This window comes from Chiloscyllium plagiosum, unplaced genomic scaffold (genome assembly GCF_037043375.1).
Source record: "Chiloscyllium plagiosum isolate Xiang-an unplaced genomic scaffold, Cpla_swu_hap1 HiC_scaffold_25, whole genome shotgun sequence".
Classification (NCBI taxonomy): Eukaryota; Metazoa; Chordata; class Chondrichthyes; order Orectolobiformes; family Hemiscylliidae; genus Chiloscyllium; species Chiloscyllium plagiosum.
This window is the reverse complement of record NW_028270163.1, coordinates 44376737-44395047: the sequence shown is the minus strand read 5'-3', so window position 1 is coordinate 44395047 and position 18311 is coordinate 44376737. Positions and strand designations below refer to the sequence as shown.

Below are 18311 nucleotides of genomic sequence, written 5' to 3'. Positions count from 1 at the left end.
AATGTCAATCTTTAGGAGACTTTTGGGAATTGGTAGTGAGATGCCACTTCTGTGGGAGCATGGAGTAAGGGTCACTCTGGAGCTGTCTGAGCCTTCACATCAGAATCCAAGTCCTGGTCTGGAATTCACATGTGCAATGAATGATAACAAATCAAGCTAAGGATGGTTGTTGTCTAGCTGCCTGACAGCGCCAGGGACCTGGGTTTGTTTCCACACTTGGGCAATTGTGTGAAGTTTGCACATTCTCTCTACGTCTGCGTGGGTTTCCTCTGAGTGCTCTGGTCTCCTTCCACCATCCAACAATGTACAGGTTATGTGGATTGGCCATGCTAAATTGCCTCATAATATCCAGGATGTGCAGGCTGGGGGGTTAGCCATGGGAAATGCAGGGTCACAGGGATATGGTAGGCAGGTCGGTCTGGGTGGGATGCTTTTCAGAGGGGCGGTGTGCACTTGATGGACCCGTTTCCCACCCTGTAGAGATTCTATGATTCTACTTCTGACCATACCCAAATCCCTCTAGAAGCAGTGAAAGGGTAAAATCAAATCACGTTAAAAATAGCAAGATTATTTATAGTATGCAAACTGACCCAAGAAGCTCTTGTGTTTTTATATAATTCATACATAAAGATGGCTTTGGAAACATACATATGGGAACAAAAGGTATATTTCTCGGAAACTGAAAAGTACCTAATCGCCCTGTATTGAGAGGAGCTGTCAGCGGTCCATCAGTCAGGGATGGAGAGAGAAAAAGATTTCCACCTCCCACTTGCACCATCTTGTGGGAGAACAGAGGGTTTGCAAGCAGTTCCCTTAACCCGCCAGTAGCAAAGCAGACATCAAAGGCGTAATTGGTGCCACATCAAAGTCTGAACCCGCGTAATACAAAATATTAGGCAGCAATTACGCAAAAGACCAGAATAAAACATCAAGATTTTGCAAATGCAGAAAATTAAAGCCTGCTGCAAGTAAACGCACTTGAGAAGTGAGTTCAAAGCAATGTCACAAAAAAAGAAATACAGAAATTGCTGGGGAAAAGTAATACCTTTCCGACTATATACTGGACCCGACAGTTTCCCGGTCTCTAAATAGAAAATACTGGCGATGTTCAAAATTACAACTTGGAATGATTTTAACTACGTTTTAATCTGGTTTATTATCAGACAATGTTGTCCCAAATTGCCAAGCGCCTGTGTGGATTAACCATTAATTCAGGATCTGCTGCGAGATGACTTTAAAACCTTTCGGGGGAGACTCGGTTTAATTCAAACTCGTGTCTCATGCTCACGGTGCTGCATCCGTTAGTTCCTCTGACTTTCCGGTCAGGGAATGTTTGGGGATTCAATGCAGAAGGGTTTGTTTGAAAACACAAAGTGACCTTCCACCCCCCCCCCCCCCCCCAACCCAGTTTAGCGTCTGCAGCGGTCAGAAAGCTCCTGCAAGTGAATAGAGCAATGTCAGAAACAGGTGCATTCAGCCGGGCAAACGTTGAGTCTCGCTTGAGCTCCTGCGGTGCGGATTTGGTGCCACTCGCTGCGAGGATTTTGCGGACTCGGGAGCTCTGGGGTGAGCGGATATCCCAGCACTGAGCACCCCTGTGCCCGCTAACAACACCCCCACCCACCTCCAGCCCCGCTGCGCTAATCCATCAAATTGCCCCCCGCTCGGTCTCAGCCCCGGCCAGGCAACAGAGGGCCGGATTTTGTCCCCCCCCCCCCCCCCGATTTCTTCCGCAGACTCATCTCGAAGACCACGGAACCGCACGGGTCGGCCAATCGGCCCCAAAGACTTGCTGCTGGTTCTCGGAAAGAAATGAGCCCCAGCTCTGCTCTTTGCCCACAAATCCTACCCTGCTGCTGTTTGTCAGTTGCATGCCCGACTGCGTTTGTTTGCAACGTTAAAAAAAAATGTTTTCCACTATTCATTCAGACAGTGCATTCCAGCTGAGAACTCGCCAGGCAACTTTTACTCTCGCCTCCACTCTTTTGCCTCAATATAATGTAGAATAGATTACCTTATTCTGACCTCCCCTCGACCCAACACTCCGTTACCGACCTTTCTGTAAGTAGATGCACACCCTCCCCTCCCCCGGACTCTATCAAAAGCCTTCAGAATTACTATCTTTTAATGGATGGAAACGATGTGCCAATTAACACCCTCTGTTCGCTCGCTGTGCTGAGGGGATTACATGCCCTTAAAGATATCAGCGCCAATGTGATTGACTAGATGAACTCGGAGAATTGCTTGGAGATATTGTCAGAATCAGTTTTCTCTCCCCCTCCAGAAACTGCTGAGTTTCTCCAGCAAATTCTCCTCGTATTTGTTTCAGGTCTCCAGGATCCGCAATTCTTTTATTTTTTTTCTGTGACTGGGACATGCCCTGTTCCATTGTAAATATATTGCTTTTGAAATTGTTGACATTGCTTTGGAAACACAACCACATGATGAAGAAGCCGCGCTCCGAAAGCTAGTGCTTCCAAATAAACCTGTTGGACTATGAGCTGGTGTTGTGTGATTTTTAACTTTGTCCACCCCAGTCCAACATCATTTTGAAATTGCGGCACTGTTGTGACTTACAAATGGACATGCCGTTAAGTCGGCAGGAATTTCTGTCGTGATTCGAAATAAGGGTCTCCCTTAACCCCCATTAGCCAGGGGTCAAGTGCACTAACATGAATGTGAAAAGGATAACTTCGCATGAAAACAAAAGGGTTTCTAAAAAAAAATCAAAACAAGTCCAACTTTTGGATGTAACTGATTGACAATCGAATCTGGAGTTCGTTAATGATATTAAACAATGTGTACACGCCAACTTTGTATAATGTGAAAACACAGGCTCTAATGCTTGTGGCCAATTCATTGCTTCATCGCTATTCTATGGTTTTAAACTTATTTACTTACGTTCAGTAAACAAACACGCCGCCGATTACAGCATTATCATTGATGCCATCGAATACCCTGGCTACTTAATAAACTCAGTTTTAGAAACAAAATAAACTTGAAGTTTTGACCTGGTTCAACTCAGTGGAACGTTTAACCTCCGAGAGAGTCACCTTGGGAATATCTTCAAACAGCAGTCTGAGAGATTTAGACAGAGAGAGAGAGAGAGCAAAAAGGAAGGGGTTCTTGCCAGCGGGCACATTATCAGCAGTCTGCTGTAGCAAGTTCCCAGATCTTTACAATCTCTTTCATGTTTAGGATTTCTGGCGCTGATATCGCGTCACACAATATTCCTCGGGATGGATACTGGCAAGATGTATACACACAGTGCAAAAATTAAAACAGAAACCACACCAAATATTTAATCATTGACTTTAGTGACCCCCTCCGATCCTGATCATAGAAGAAATAGGAAAGGCAAAGTTGGGGAGATTGCTAATAATTATGGAGAGTATAAACTTGAGACTGGAAGACTGTGTAGTCTTTGAATCTACCCAGCAGGGATAACTTAACACGCCACAATTTTTCTTCACTCTCTGATAAAACCGCAAGGGATTCCCCTTGAAAGAAGCAAACATACAGAAAAGCATAAACGGTTCCGTTTATTAGGGACATTAGCTAACAGAAAACTAGGGCAAGCAAACGGAAACATCATTCCACCTCGCCCCGCGCCTTCATGGTTCCCCTCAACGCTGTTCAATCTTGCCCTGCTGTTTTAACACAAGTTTGTAGATCCTCAGGTCAAGGCTTTGTTGCACCGACCCCGGGCCCTGTTGGGAAGCGGATTGTCAGTTTTTGAGAGTTGGAATGAACACGACAAGAGACTGCGATGGGATGGTTTGGGGGATGGGGGGGGAGACAGGAGGAGGGGAGTAGATGGAGGTCGTGTCGCTTATTGGTCAGGAGGGCTGTCACTCATACAGATCGTATGAGGATTGGCGGAAAGGTGTGCCCGGGGCGGGTTTTCTTGCCAAACCGGCGCGCTTTATATCTGGATGAAGTTGAAGTGGTGTCAGAAACAGACCGCAACAAGGACAGGATTATATCTACGGCATATGAACCCCGCTCCACACCTTCCACCACCACTACCATCACCACCCACCCAGCACCCCCTTCACCTCACCTCAGAGAGAGAAAGAAACAAGAATAACCCAAGTTACTGCAACCTCCGAGCTATAGAGCAGGTTACAGCCGCTGTTGGATTTCAAATGACACTCTCGCTGCAAACACTGAGCAGGTAACCAGGATTAAAATCAAATCTTTCTCTTTCTCCCACTCAAGTCAATCAGAGGCTTAAAGTGTCTTGCTGCAGCCAAACCACGCAAGACAGAGCGATTTTCTTTTCTAAAAGAAGTGTATTGATTTGCCCAGGTTTGAACGCTGTAATTTGAGAGGGGCGGTGTAAACGGGCTGAATGGTAGACCTTTCGTTAAGAATCGCCCTATTTCTGTTGACGAGGAAGGAGGTACGGTGTGTGGGCGGGTTGGTGGGGGAGGGGTAGGGGGTAAAAGAGTGGAAAATGTCCTTCCTCCCTACCCCCCCCCCCCCCCGTATATCAGATAATTGGGGTGACGACCTGATATGCGGCGACTTGTTGCATCAGACATGTTGCGACTATTGCTTTGAGTGTTTAGGGCCAAACTGGAGAGTTTGTCAATGTTGAAATGAGATTCCACCCCCGTTTTTTTTGTTGTGGCTGGAAATTGGATTCAAAACAGCCCACACGATTCTGGCTTGGCTTTTCCTCCCCCCACTCCCCCGGTTTGGCTCAGGTCAGTTTGTGTCATTTTTACTTTAGAGAAAGGAGCCCTGTCAGTCGAACAGTGCTTCAGAACGTTGTGTCGAACCGCGGTTGGGTTAAAGCGCTGGGTTTCCTTTGGCTGATAGTCACTCTCCCTCCCCCCCCCCCCCCCCCCATTCGGTGATAGTGTAAAAGACGGGACAAGTGCGAGTTCGGGCTGCTCTGGGAGCTCTCTCCTTCATTGAGTTGTCCTGCCCGCCAACAGACAGAGGGAAAAAAAAATAAAAGTTGGCAATAGAAGTAGGAAGTTCGGAATTTAAGGGCGTTGATAGCAAAATGATATTTTGAAAGGGACAGAGGGAGGGAAAGTCAGTTCCGCGGCAGAAATATTTTCGCACAACCGGTCTCATCAATCCTTCCCAGTTGTAATTCTGTAGAGTTGGGCTGGACAAAAGGGGAAAGAGGGGTTACTCAACGATCCGCGTTCACGACACTCTCCCATGTCCTCGAAAGGCATTCCGCGTTGCTCTGACCTTTTGTTTTATTTATTTTATGGGTTATTTTTTAAATGTATATTTACGCTGCCTCGCCGCGTCTAGTTTGTAAACACGTTGAGAATTCCCTGTCTCATCCCAGACAACAGTTTTCTTTGCCAAATAACACGTGTTCGCTGGGGTGGGCTGGGGGGCGAGTGTTACATTGACTGAGCTGCACCGATTGAATCCGGCCGAGGAGTCGAAACTGGGCGGGTTCAGTGTGAGTCACACGACACACACACCAAAAACTCACTTAGCAAACCAGCAGCAGTGGCCTGAACCACAAAGCAGTTGAAGCCGGTAGCATCCTACATTCCAGAATTTGCTGATCTGTACCACACCTCTCCCTACCACACCTCAGGCTGCCTGCTTCCATACACAGGCACGCTCCTGCCATCTGCTTTTTCCAGTGTCTGGCCCCCGTTTTACCCTCTACCCATCTCAGTCACCAGCCCCATCCTGCTTCCCTCCCCGGGCTCAGGCTGCACAGATTCTGCTGCCGGGAATCCTCTGCTTTACTTGTTATGGGTGAGACAAGTGGCAGTTTCAGTGTCCGGAACCCCCCCCCCCCCCCCCCCACCAGGGCTTTGCTGTTTCCTCCGGCAGTAAACATACCAAAAGGAAGATGAGGTGGGGAGAGGGTTTGATGAGACAGCCACCCCGGGGAGCTGCAAGGGGAGAGTGTACAGATTGTCGATCGCAGGCAGTTGAAAGTTTGGCACTGGTGTCGCTGTCCGAACCGGGACTGGGGGAGAGAGAGAGACTGAGAGGGAGAGAGAGGGCAGTCAGTTGGAGTGGGGAGAAGCCTTGCTATCCTCTGGAAGCGAAAACAGGAGACCAACAAACTTCCAAACGCGGAGAGTCGTGCTCAGACGCAGCTTTTGTTCGGCAGGATTTTAACGCTGAGCTGTGATAACTGTTAATATTAGACACAACCATGACAAAGGGCAATGTTTAAAACAAAAACACAGGGTTACTTTGGTTATTTGAGAATGGGGTATTAGAAAAATAAGATGAATATTCCCATTCCTGACAGAACTAGAGAGACTGAGCTATTAATTTAATGTTAACACTGAACCACCTCAAATGCTTTTCGTCCTTGGTTTAGCCGGTCGTGGTGATCACACGTACTTCAGAAGGAAAGGGGATAAGATTTGAGCGGTTTCGTTCCACTGTAACGCTTCCAGTGAGGTTGCTGTCCCTGTTTGGCTTGTGAGAATAATGTTGGTAAACGGCAATGGGACTCGGACCGAGGGAAGACTGAGGATGCGAGAGAAGTCAGGAGTGTGGGAGAAAGCTGGCGAGAGAGGGCAGAGTCGACCAGGCTGGAGGCTGCGAGAACACAGCAAGGCAGGCAGCATCAGGGGGCTGGGGGCACACAGCAAGGCAGGCAGCATCAGGAGGCTGGGGGAACACAGCAAGGCAGGCAGCATCAGGGGGCTGGGAGAACACAGCAAGGCAGGCAGCATCAGGGGGCTGGGAGAACACAGCAAGGCAGGCAGCATCAGGGGGCTGGGGGCACACAACAAGGCAGGCAGCATCAGGAGGCTGGGGGCACACAACAAGGCAGGCAGCATCAGGAGGCTGGGGGAACACAGCAAGGCAGGCAGCATCAGGGGTCTGGGAGAACACAGCAAGGCAGGCAGCATCAGGGGGCTGGGGGAACACAGCAAGGCAGGCAGCACCAGGAGGCTGGGGGAACACAGCAAGGCAGGCAGCATCAGGGGGCTGGGGGAACACAGCAAGGCAGGCAGCATCAGGGGGCTGGGGGAACACAGCAAGGCAGGCAGCATCAGGGGGCTTGGGGAACACAGCAAGGCAGGCAGCATCAGGGGGCTGGGGGAACACAGCAAGGGGGTGGAAAAGTCGACGTTTAGGATGTAACCCTTCTTCAGGACACGATAGACGACAGGGAAGAGGGCAGATTATGCTTGGTGTTAGAGGCTGGCGGTGACGGAGTCGGGGGGGGGGGGGGGAGGTGGTTGGAGGGATATTTGAAGTCAGGCTGAAGTCGGGCACAGAGAGGACGCTTTGTTCCTGATGAAGGGCTTTTGCCCGAAACGTCGATTTTGCTGGTCGTCGGATGCTGCCTGAATTGCTGTGCTCTTCCAGCACCACTAATCCAGAATCTGGTTTCCAGCATCTGCAGTCATTGTTTTTACCTCACAGAGAGGACGCCAGCAATGTGCAGCTGAACCAGAAAGTGGTGTGCAAGAGCGCTAAACGACAACCAGGAGCATTGAGTGGCTTCTATCCAGAGAGAGAGAGAGAGAGACACCAGGAAGTGTGTCTGGGCAGAAAGAGGCAGGAACCGTTGAGGGTGTCCCCAGAAACCCAGGGTACCCAGACTGATCAAACCCTGCCTTGTATCCCATGGGTCAGTTTTCAACCCTCCTCCATTAAGTCCAAAGGCACTCACCATGGTAAGGGGCTTTTGTGGAGCAATGGTAGTGACCTTGCCTCTGAGGCAGGAGACCTGAGTTCAAGTCCCACCTGCTGCAGAGGTGAGCAATGACATCTCCGAACAGGTTAGTAGAAAACATACCCAGTCACCGTTAGCAGTTCAGGGTCGACGGTGAGAAGCCGATACACAACTCTGAAGCTGGGTCTGAGCCTGCCCCCCCCCCCCCCCCCCCCCAAGGGGACGGTTTTGGGCGGGCGGGCGAGTTTATTGCTGACACCCAGTGTTGTTGGCCAGAGAATAAATTGGTGCTTGGAAGCTGCCTCAGAGGGAGGTGTCAATAGTGTGGTACTGGAAAATCCTGATGAAGGGCTTTTACCCGAAACGTCGATTCTCCTGCTCCTCGGATGCTGCCTGACCTGCTGTGCTTTTCCAGCAACTACACTCTGGACTCTCATCTCCAGCACCCCTCACTTTCGCTCGGAGGAGGGGTGTTTGGGGGGGGAATGCAGTGTGTAGTTTCTTCCAGAGTGAAAACTAAACCCGGATCCGGTCCAGAGCACTTTGCATGATGAGTTGAAGGTACTTTGTGCGCATGTTCTGGCTGCTCTGAGCCATCGCCGGGACTGGGTGCTGCTGTGGCTGGCGAGCTGAAGTGCTCTGTGGGGTGTACTCTGTGTGTACCCTTCCCCATCCCGACAGGGTGGGGGGGTCCGACTCACTGCGGGGGAGGTAACTGCTTTCCCCAGCGAGCATTGCAAATTCGGCAGCAAAGTTTATCACCGACTAGACGGAATTGTAATCTCCGTGTGTTTGATCGTTCAGGTAAAGTTCGGCAGCGGTGTGTGTGTCTCTGTGTGTATGTCTCTCTGTGCGCGCGTATGTCCCTGTGTGTGTCTCTGTGTATCTGTGTGTCTCTCTCTCCCCGTGTCTGTGTGTGTGCGCGTATGTCCCTGTGTGTGTCTCTGTGTATCTCTCTCTCCCCGTGTCTGTGTGTGTGCGCGTATGTCCCTGTGTGTGTCTCTGTGTGTCTCTCTCTCCCCGTGTCTGTGTGTGTGCGCGTATGTCCCTGTGTGTGTCTCTGTGTATCTGTGTGTCTCTCTCTCCCCGTGTCTGTGTGTGCGCGCGTATGTCCCTGTGTGTGTCTCTGTGTGTCTCTCTCTCCCCGTGTCTGTGTGTGTGCGCGTATGTCCCTGTGTGTGTCTCTGTGTATCTGTGTGTCTCTCTCTCCCCGTGTCTGTGTGTGTGCGCGTATGTCCCTGTGTGTGTCTCTGTGTGTCTGTGTGTATCTCTCTGTCTGTGTGCGCGCGTATGTCCCTGTGTGTGTCTCTGTGTATCTGTGTGTATCTCTCTCTCTCTGTCTGTGTGTGCGCGCGTATGTCCCTGTGTGTGTCTCTGTGTATCTGTGTGTCTCTCTCTCCCCGTGTCTGTGTGTGCGCGCGTATGTCCCTGTGTGTGTCTCTATGTGTGTCTCTCTCCCCGTGTCTGTGTGTGTGCGCGTATGTCCCTGTGTGTGTCTCTGTGTGTCTGTGTGTATCTCTCTCTCTCTGTCTGTGTGCGCGCGTATGTCCCTGTGTGTGTCTCTGTGTATCTGTGTGTATCTCTCTCTCTCTGTCTGTGTGTGCGCGCGTATGTCCCTGTGTGTGTCTCTGTGTATCTGTGTGTGTCTCTCTCTCCCCGTGTCTGTGTGTGCGCGCGTATGTCCCTGTGTGTGTGTCTGTGTGTATGTCTCTCTCTCTGTGTCTGTGTGTGCGTGCGTATGTCCCTGTGTGTGTCTGTGTGTATGTCTCTCTCTCTCTGTGTCTGTGTGCGTGCGTATGTCCCTGTGTGTGTCTCTGTGTATGTCTCTCTCTGTGTCTGTGTGTATGCGCGTATGTCCCTGTGTGTGTCTCTGTGTATCTGTGTGTGTGTCTCTCCCTCTGTGTCTGTGTGTGCGCGTATGTCCCTGTGTGTGTGTCTCTCTGTGTCTGTGTGTGCGTATGTATGTCCCTGTGTGTGTCTCTGTGTGTCTGTGTATGTCTCTCTCCCTCTGTGTCTGTGTGCGCGCGTATGTGTCTGTGTGTATGTCTCTCTCTCTCTGTGCCTGTGTGTGCGCGCGTATGTCTCTGTGTCTGTCTCTGTGTGTCTGTCTGTGTGTGCGCGTGTGCGTATGTCCCTGTGTGTCTCTGTGTGTCTGTATGTATGTCTCTCTCTCTGTGTCTGTGTGTGCGCGTGTATGTCCCTGTGTTTGTCTGTGTGTATGTCTCTCTCCCTCTGTGTCTGTGTGCGCGTATGTCTCTGTGTCTGTCTCTGTGTGTCTATGTGTATGTCTCTCTCCCTCTGTGTCTGTGTGCGCGTATGTCTCTGTGTCTGTCTCTGTGTGTCTATGTGTATGTCTCTCTCCCTCTGTGTCTGTGTGCGCGTATGTCTCTGTGTCTCTATGTGTATGTCTCTCTCCCTCTGTGTCTGTGTGCGCGTATGTCTCTGTGTCTGTCTCTGTGTGTCTATGTATATGTCTCTCTCCCTCTGTGTCTATGTGTGTGTGTGTCAGGGGCTTCATCGAACAGAGAAAAAGAAAGAATCCAGACAGAGCCATACAAGTATTTTATTCAGAAGCCATTTACGAACTGGACAGTAACTTCAAAAGGAAACTGGATATGTATTTGTAAAAGAATTTCCAAAGCCATGGGGAGGGTATGTGTGTGTGTTAAGGGGGGGCGGGGGGGCGGGAAGGGGAGTTGAAGGTTGTGTAGAGAGGGGAGAATGGGACATCTTGATCACATTTTCAGCCAGCTAGCACAGCTACGGCCGAGCTGTCTCAATCTACATATTCAGATACTCTGAACGGAGAAAGGGGTATCTGAAGCTAGTGATACCAACATGAAAAAAAAGGACTGATATGAGTTTACACAGTAAGCTTGCAAATGAAACTTGGTGTAGATAAACATACACTGGAAGATGCAAATAATTAAATGATAGGGGCCAGGGATTTGTGCAGGGACACATTAAATTCTCTCGTGTCAAACCAGTTGGGTTGAGGTTAAAGGAGATCTAGGAGCAATTGTGAGTCTATGACTGTTTAACAACAGAAGATACCAGAAACAGAGTTTCTGATCAATGTAGAAAAGAATAGATGTGAGCCATTAAGCTGAAGCTGTACTGAGCCCTCTTCAGATCTTGTTGTGAGTTCTGAATGCAGAGTTATTAAAACACAAGGGAAAACATCATTGTTGGATACAGTACAGAGAAGTACAGGTGGATGTTCCCTAGTGCCAGAGTTATGGAAAAATAAAGTTTGTAATAGAAATGTAGGATCTTCAGCTTCAAAGGGGGAATGAGAGGTATTGATAGAATTCACAAGAGCCTGAATGCAATCAGAAATGTTAAGTAGTAATATTTCTTTCAAGTTAAATCATATTTGTAAGATCATATTTGTAAAATTAAGGCAACATAATTTAAAACCTGAAAGGAAATTTCACACTGATGTCAGGAAGCAAGGAGTAATTAATATTTGGGTAATGTAACACCAGATTGCACTTATATCGGATTTTCATGACCTCAGGCTGCCCTGGAACACTTTGCAACCAGCAAGTAATCTTTTGAGTGGTGTCCCTATTTTAATATAAGAATGTTAGCAGGCAATTTGTAGACAGCAGTGTTCCATGAACAGAAATGACATAAATGGCCAAATAATCTGTCCTAATGTTGTGTTGAGGGATAAGTGTTGATGATGGTACTGAGAGAATTTGCCATATTTGCTTGTGGGATCTTTCCATTCATTCAAGAAGGCAAATTGAGGTATGTTTCAATGTGGCTCAGGGCTTGATTTAGATCTTCTGAGATGAAGCTACTACTTACTGAGTTGTTACTAACATTGTCATATAATACCTTATCATTGATCTTGACAACTTGAGGTTCACATTAGTGGTTTAAAATATAATTGGGACATGCAAGTATGTTCCTTGTACCACTGGCACTGGGTTTTGTTTTCTCATATATTTCTAGCCCTCAATCCGACATGGATCCTAATGTCTCTGGTTGCATTTGCTGTTACACTGCCACATTTTCGCAGCAGAATAAGTTTGTTATACGTAATACACATGACTCCTGGGTACAATAATCTCCCTTGTGACATGTATCACTTAATTTCCAATAGTGTTTACCCCAGGGGAAAGGGAGAGAAGGAATTTAAAATATTAATGAAAGCAATGTGAGGTGAGGATCTGAATTGGGATTCAAAAGTGATCATCAGTTTCAACCGCAACATTTGAAAATACTGTGGCTCTAATGCGCTGACATCTAAACTTATATGGATTACTATGTTTCATTTGGTGTACTTTTATTGTGGCAAGGAGTTATTTGGCATCACAGTAAAATCATATACATGAACGTCAAATGGTTTACTTAAAAATCTGTGCATCATAGCATTGCTTTTGCTATAATACTCTCTGATTATGAAATATATTGATAAATAAAAGAAAAATTGAAGAGCTGTTGGTTTTGCAGCACATTCATGATGCAAATCACACATCAGAGTAAAATGAGATTTGCATTGACCTCATCCTTTGTCATAGCGAACTGAAAGAAGTGGGAAGGCATATTAATACACCACCTACATCACTAGCTGTGTATAATTAGACTGAGGTGATTAGCTATACTTAAGATCACTTTAATCTCATGCAGGATGAAATGAGAAGTGGCAGGATCAGGCACTTTGAGAAGCAGTGAAGTTGCCATTTTGACTTAGCTACCGGGTTAGGATGGCATATTTGTTATAAAGTGATTCTATTATTTTTAAAGCCCACAAGTTTAGATGATTGTGAGTATCCATCATTATGCAGATACTGGATTGTTATGTTCAAGGTAATGGATCAATGTGATCCAATTAAAACCACTGCCCTAATTTAACAAGTGCTGCAAATGATTTATCTGCCTTTGCATTGTTGTAACAGAGCTCAGTGTAATTTTCATCCTTAATCACCAACAAAACAGTGTTAGAACTTCTCAAATTAATTCAGTGTTTTAATTATCAAGATTTGTCTCTGATCTTTATTTCAGCTAACAGTAACATCCAAAAGTGTTTTCTTAAAATTACTTGAATTATTTAAACTTTTGAAATGATTCTCAGCTCTAATTCTGTTTGATAGTAACTTTAATTTTATTTCATTTTTAGATCATACCCTATTGAGTGCTGAATTACAACACACTATTGGATAACCAAGCGATCCTTTACAGAGGAGACAACTTGGTGGAGCCAAGGATCCTTGCGGAGGTCTACTTTCACAGACGTGGTGTGCTCTTCCTTAACGTTCAAAACTGTTTCTTCAAAGATTGTTCCAGAAATTTTCAAGACTGTATCCCAAAGTAGAAACGCAGCAGTCCCAGGCTTTGGCAATGGGCAGCGTGCGTGCCAACCGCTACAGCATTGTGTCCTCCGAGGAAGACGGGATGAAACTAGCTACAATGGCAGTTGCCAACGGCTACGGCAATGGCAAAAGCAAGGTACACACCAGGCAGCAGTGCCGAAGCAGATTTGTGAAGAAAGATGGCCATTGCAATGTTCAGTTTGTAAATATGAGTGAGAAGGGGCAACGCTACTTGTCAGACATCTTCACAACATGCGTGGACATTCGTTGGCGGTGGATGCTGGTCATCTTCTGCCTGTCCTTCATCTTGTCCTGGCTGTTGTTTGGTTGCATGTTTTGGCTTATTGCACTGATGCATGGTGACTTGGATGGCAAAGACTCAGATAAACTATGTGTTTCTGAAGTCAAAAGCTTTACAGCTGCATTTCTATTCTCCATTGAGACTCAGACCACTATTGGATATGGCTTCCGTTGTGTGACTGAAGAATGCCCCATAGCTGTATTCATAGTAGTCTTTCAGTCCATTGTGGGCTGCATCATTGATGCTTTCATCATTGGTGCTGTCATGGCCAAGATGGCCAAACCAAAAAAGAGAAATGAAACACTCATTTTCAGCGATAGTGCTGTGATTGCTATGAGAGATGGAAAGCTCTGTTTAATGTGGCGAGTTGGAAATTTACGGAAGAGCCACTTAGTGGAAGCCCATGTAAGGGCCCAGCTGCTTAAATCTAGAATAACACCAGAGGGTGAATACATACCCTTGGATCAAGTAGATGTTAATGTAGGCTTTGATAGTGGAATAGATAGAATATTTCTAGTGTCACCAATTACAATAGTACATGAAATTGATGAAGACAGTCCTTTCTATGACTTGAGCAAACAGGACATGGACAATGCAGATTTTGAAATTGTCGTGATTCTTGAAGGAATGGTGGAAGCTACAGCAATGACCACACAGTGTCGTAGCTCATATCTTGCCAGTGAAATTCTCTGGGGTCACCGATTTGAACCAGTGCTCTTTGAGGAGAAAAACTACTACAAAGTTGATTATTCCCGCTTTCACAAAACCTACGAGGTGCCTAATACGCCTCTCTGCAGTGCCAGGGATTTGGCAGAAAAGAAATACATACTCTCCACACCCAACACTTTCTGCTATGAAAATGAGGTGGCCCTCATGAACAAAGACGATGAGGACAGTGAGGCTGGGTCCCCAGAGAATCCGAGCACGGAGACACTAACTAACACGGACCATAATCAGGCCACTGTCCCATTAGAACCTCGCCCACTCAGACGGGAATCTGAAATTTGACACCTAAAATGCATCTTTTTTTTAAAAAAAGATAATGTATCCTCAAAGCATATTGTGCTTAACTGTGCCTAGAACAGCACACCAAGAAAAGGGTCCTGTTGAAGTCAGACTTTGCTGAAAGGCCATCCTACACAGGTTGTTCTTCTTTAGTGACAGACTGGAGAAGATCAATTCTTTCAAACAAAGCACTAATAATAATTTTTGACCTGATAAGGAGGCACATAATGGCAAATGCAGTAGCATATATATACATACATATATGGCAAAACTTGAACTTGCAGGAAAGACTGGGTGGATGTAAGTTAACCCAAAACATTAAGTACACCGAACAAAATGGCTCTGAAAGGAAACTTATTGTTCTGAGCGAGGATTTCATCTGCTCTGAAATGGTTTAACTGAACTCCTGAAAGAACAGTGACCACTGAAGAACAATTTAATAGATAAGTTGATAAGTGAAGTTGCGGCTTATATAATATTTATTTTTGAAGTTTTCTTCTATTGATTTATTGTGATCAAATCAAAATCAGTATTTATGATTCCTTTGCTTTTCTAAAACCGTGAATTAAAAATTGGTTTGATTTTCTTTCTCCTAGATCCTTTAAAATTGACTGACTTTAGTTTCCAAAGAATTGGTTGACTTAATTCTTGATGGTAGTGTCCCGCATATGAAAACCTTGACAATTCGCTGCACTGACCCGATGAAATTCATAGTTCCACTGTTCAGAAAAGAATTAATTGCATGGATATTTTCATCCATTATTAGCAAATTTTATGGTCTCCCTTTTTCAGAAGTACATATATCATAAAGTTAAGTTTAACTAATGACAAAGGGCAAGCATGTCTGGCTATCTAACTATTGCAGATGTTAAGATACTAGTCCTTTTCCAACAAGCTTTATCTGTGAATATAGATCTTCCAAAGGTGAAGTGCAGCGCATTCCTCTCCTTTTAAGCAAGCAATGAAACCCAAACCTAAATCCTTGCATGTTTATCAGCATCTTGCTGTTCCACATTCACCCAAAAAGTGGAACATTTTGGCCAGCAAATTTTCCCGGCTATTGATTTCATTCTGTAATCGCTCAGCAGATATTGTGACTTGGGTGTGGCAAGATGAAGGAAAGACATTCCTCTACTTTGCCCTCGCCCATCCTCTCCGCAAGTTGGGTCTATTCTCTTGAAACACTCTGATAGCAAATGAGACATCATTCTTGGTGGCAATATACATGCTACCCTGAGAATTGAACTTATAACACTTTGGCTGGAAGTCCAGTTAATCCACTAAGCACCATAACCACAACTAAGCACCATAACCACTTAGACTAGAAACAAACCTGAGCTGTATTGCTGCCTATCTGGGATATAGTGGGGTATGATTTCTCTGCAGCAAAATAGCTCACAACAGAGTGAATTAGAAATAATCTTTCCAGTGAGCAAGACCTATGGTACTAGCCTTCAGAAGGTTTGAGCATCTGTGGCTTATCTAACCTGCTCACCTGAATGAAGCTGCACAGAGGAGGGAATAATGGAGAGGTCAAATCACAATGTTCAAACATTAAGTTTTTTTAAATGGAATGTTACAAAGAATTTTAAACGCTTTTGATTTTTCATTGTCTGCACTAGAAGAGAGCATCCTGTTTCTTGATATTTTCCTTTCCACAGCTGTTCAGCTGAATGTCACAGCAGTTAGTTCAAGTCCACAACTCTACATTCCAAAGCTGGTTTGTCTGAGGAAGAAGACTGTTACTGCTGTGACAACATATTTAGACTGACCTCCCAAATGATCACATAATCTTTAAGAGATGGTCCATCACTCAAAACAGTTTTTGGTTCTCATTGAAGTTGCAGCAGAATTAACCAGGTTCGGACCAGCTTAGAATAGTGGGAAAAGGGTCACTGAATATTTTGGTATAGATTGTTGGCATGTCACCAAGCAAATGACATCCACTGTTCTTAAAAAAAAAATTAAGTTGAATATTAGGCGCACTGGAAGAAAGACAGAACATTTCTTGTTTAAAAATTTACCAGTATTTTTTACGCGGTGAGAGACATTAGCAGAACTCGGCTTGTTTTGATGTGGTAGTTAAATGTCACTGACCTTCTGAAAGCAGACAGTAAAGTGGGGTCAGCACATCTGCCAACTAATTGCAAGTGGTCTTCTTGCCAACTCTAATTATAGCTTTATTAGCCATTTTTCCCGTGGAGGACTTTGAATTGCCTGTTTAGGCATTTGGCAGCTTTCACTGACCTACAAGTGGTTGTGGGTCCTACAGAAACCAAAAACAGTGAACAATACATGACAGCTTGGAAATAGAAATGGGTTTGGGTGGGTAGGGGTGTGGGAGGGTAGGTTCACCGATACACACAAATGACTGATTAGTTAACTGTAGAGAGAAAATATGCACAAGGCAACTTGAAGATGGATGCCATCCGTCAGTATAAAAATTGCAAAAATACTGCACATGCTGCTAATAAAAGTGCATCCCTCGGTTCCTTAGAATGGAATTCCAACCAAAGAGTATTTAAACCAGCAAATAAAGCAATGGAAAAAGAGCAGGAAACCAAGGAGCTGGCTTACAACACTTTGGATTGACCTGCAAAATGCTGCCATTTCACTGAAGAGAAATTAGCACATTTAAAAAATTTAAAAAAACCAAAAAAAAACTTTTTTGAACACTTCAGGGCTCAATTGCCTGATGCATATATTTATCAGGAAAAAGAAAACAGCATTTTTACTACAGAAAACTCTTGCAATATATAGTTTTTAATAAAATGTACAGTTTATAAATGTTTAATGAATATTTTCATATTTAAAGCCAAATGTAAATAGAGTCAAAATAAGATGCCACATGAGGATAAAAACTGGCAATTCAGTATCTTGTAACAACCAGTAGACCCTAGATGCTGCAGGTTAGCGCAGGTCACTTGATTTTAACATTGTTCAAGGTAAATAGGGTTTGTTACAACTATGAACTTTCATTATTTATTATTTAAGCATGACATAAAGTTAAAATTCATAGAATACCTTAATGACATTTAAAAAAAAACTGGTTAGAATTTGGAATGTTGCAATCTTGTCAAGACATGACAAACTAGTTTAACTCTCATGCACTCTTTGTACGAAATATTTCCACTAAAGATATATTTTTTTGGCCTTCCTACAAGGCATTTTGGGATAACAATATTGTGAAGTACTGTAATGTCTGTAACGTACAGCTGCTCTTGACCATTTAACTTATTTAGTGCTGCACGGTGGTCACCTCTCTGCCAGTAAGATTTGTTGTCTTATGAACTCCTTTCAGCTTTCCTTACGGACACTTGCAGCTTGGAAAATCTACATTTTGATGATGTTCTTGATTTTATTATACTTGTACCATTTTTGCAGCCTTTTGTATCAACGTCTTCCTACTGTACTGCACAGATCCACCAATTGTACAGATTTTTTTTAAAAAATGTATGTCTTATTTTATGGTTGAAATAAATTTTTGTGAAATATTACAGACTGCTGACTTTACAATGCATCCTCAATGTTTTAATATAAGATCATACCTATTCACTGAATAGAATTCCCACACATCTCCTGTAGACAACGCTAATCTTTTTATTTGTCCTGTGTGTTTTCCCTGTAAACATTATTATGGAAATTAGCACACAATAGAGGCATTACTGAAAATACAGCAACAGCAATAAATTTGGATTTCTCCGAATTACCTTAGCAATGTTATCAGAAGATATGCCCAGAAGAAAAGTAAGTTTTAACATTAGCCCTTAGCCACCTTCTCTGAATATTGTCATTGTACCCTGTAGAAGGAGCTTTATGGTCTGCTTATGCTCTTTTTAATTATGACTGAAATGGAGGATGAACGACCTAAACATGAGATGGCAAACAGTGAAGATTTCAGTCACCTGTTGACACACCTTGATGACTATCATTTAACCAGCTTCATTTTTACTTTTTGCTCATATTAAGAAGCTAATTAGCCGCTTGACAGACAGAAGAAAAAACTGATTGTGGCTGCAGCTACATGCTGTTTCTGACAGCT

The 18311-nt window shown here is 44.8% G+C and overlaps 1 protein-coding gene and 1 long non-coding RNA gene across 10 annotated transcripts in view; one reads left to right on the top strand and one right to left on the bottom strand.

Annotated features, from left to right (window-relative positions):
• LOC148145331 (uncharacterized) overlaps positions 1–3108 on the bottom strand; it is a 205874-nt gene extending 202766 nt beyond the window's left edge. For all 3 annotated transcript variants that reach the window (XR_015761425.1, XR_015761427.1, XR_015761426.1), the window contains exon 1: positions 2902–3108. This is a non-coding gene — a long non-coding RNA (uncharacterized LOC148145331). The remainder of the gene's footprint in view (positions 1–2901) is intronic.
• An 866-nt stretch (positions 3109–3974) lies between these two features.
• kcnj2a (potassium inwardly rectifying channel subfamily J member 2a) lies at positions 3975–17766 on the top strand. Of its 7 annotated transcripts, none has more exons than XM_043714890.2 (2): positions 3975–4177; positions 12771–17766. In XM_043714890.2, exon 2 carries the CDS (start codon positions 12992–12994, stop codon positions 14270–14272), a length of 1281 nt encoding a protein of 426 aa, XP_043570825.2. In that variant the 5' UTR covers positions 3975–4177; positions 12771–12991; the 3' UTR covers positions 14273–17766. The 7 variants fall into 7 exon arrangements, with proteins under 7 accessions (XP_043570825.2, XP_087856797.1, XP_043570828.2 ...); XM_088000671.1 differs by lacking the exon at positions 3975–4177 and adding an exon at positions 7208–7721; XM_043714893.2 differs by lacking the exon at positions 3975–4177 and adding an exon at positions 7208–7745.
• Positions 17767–18311: the final 545 nt, after the last annotated feature.

Excerpts from the sequence above, each read along its gene's own strand:
- kcnj2a (XM_043714890.2), top strand. The coding sequence starts at position 12,992 with ATGGGCAGCGTGCGTGCCAACCGCTACAGCATTGTGTCCTCCGAGGAA.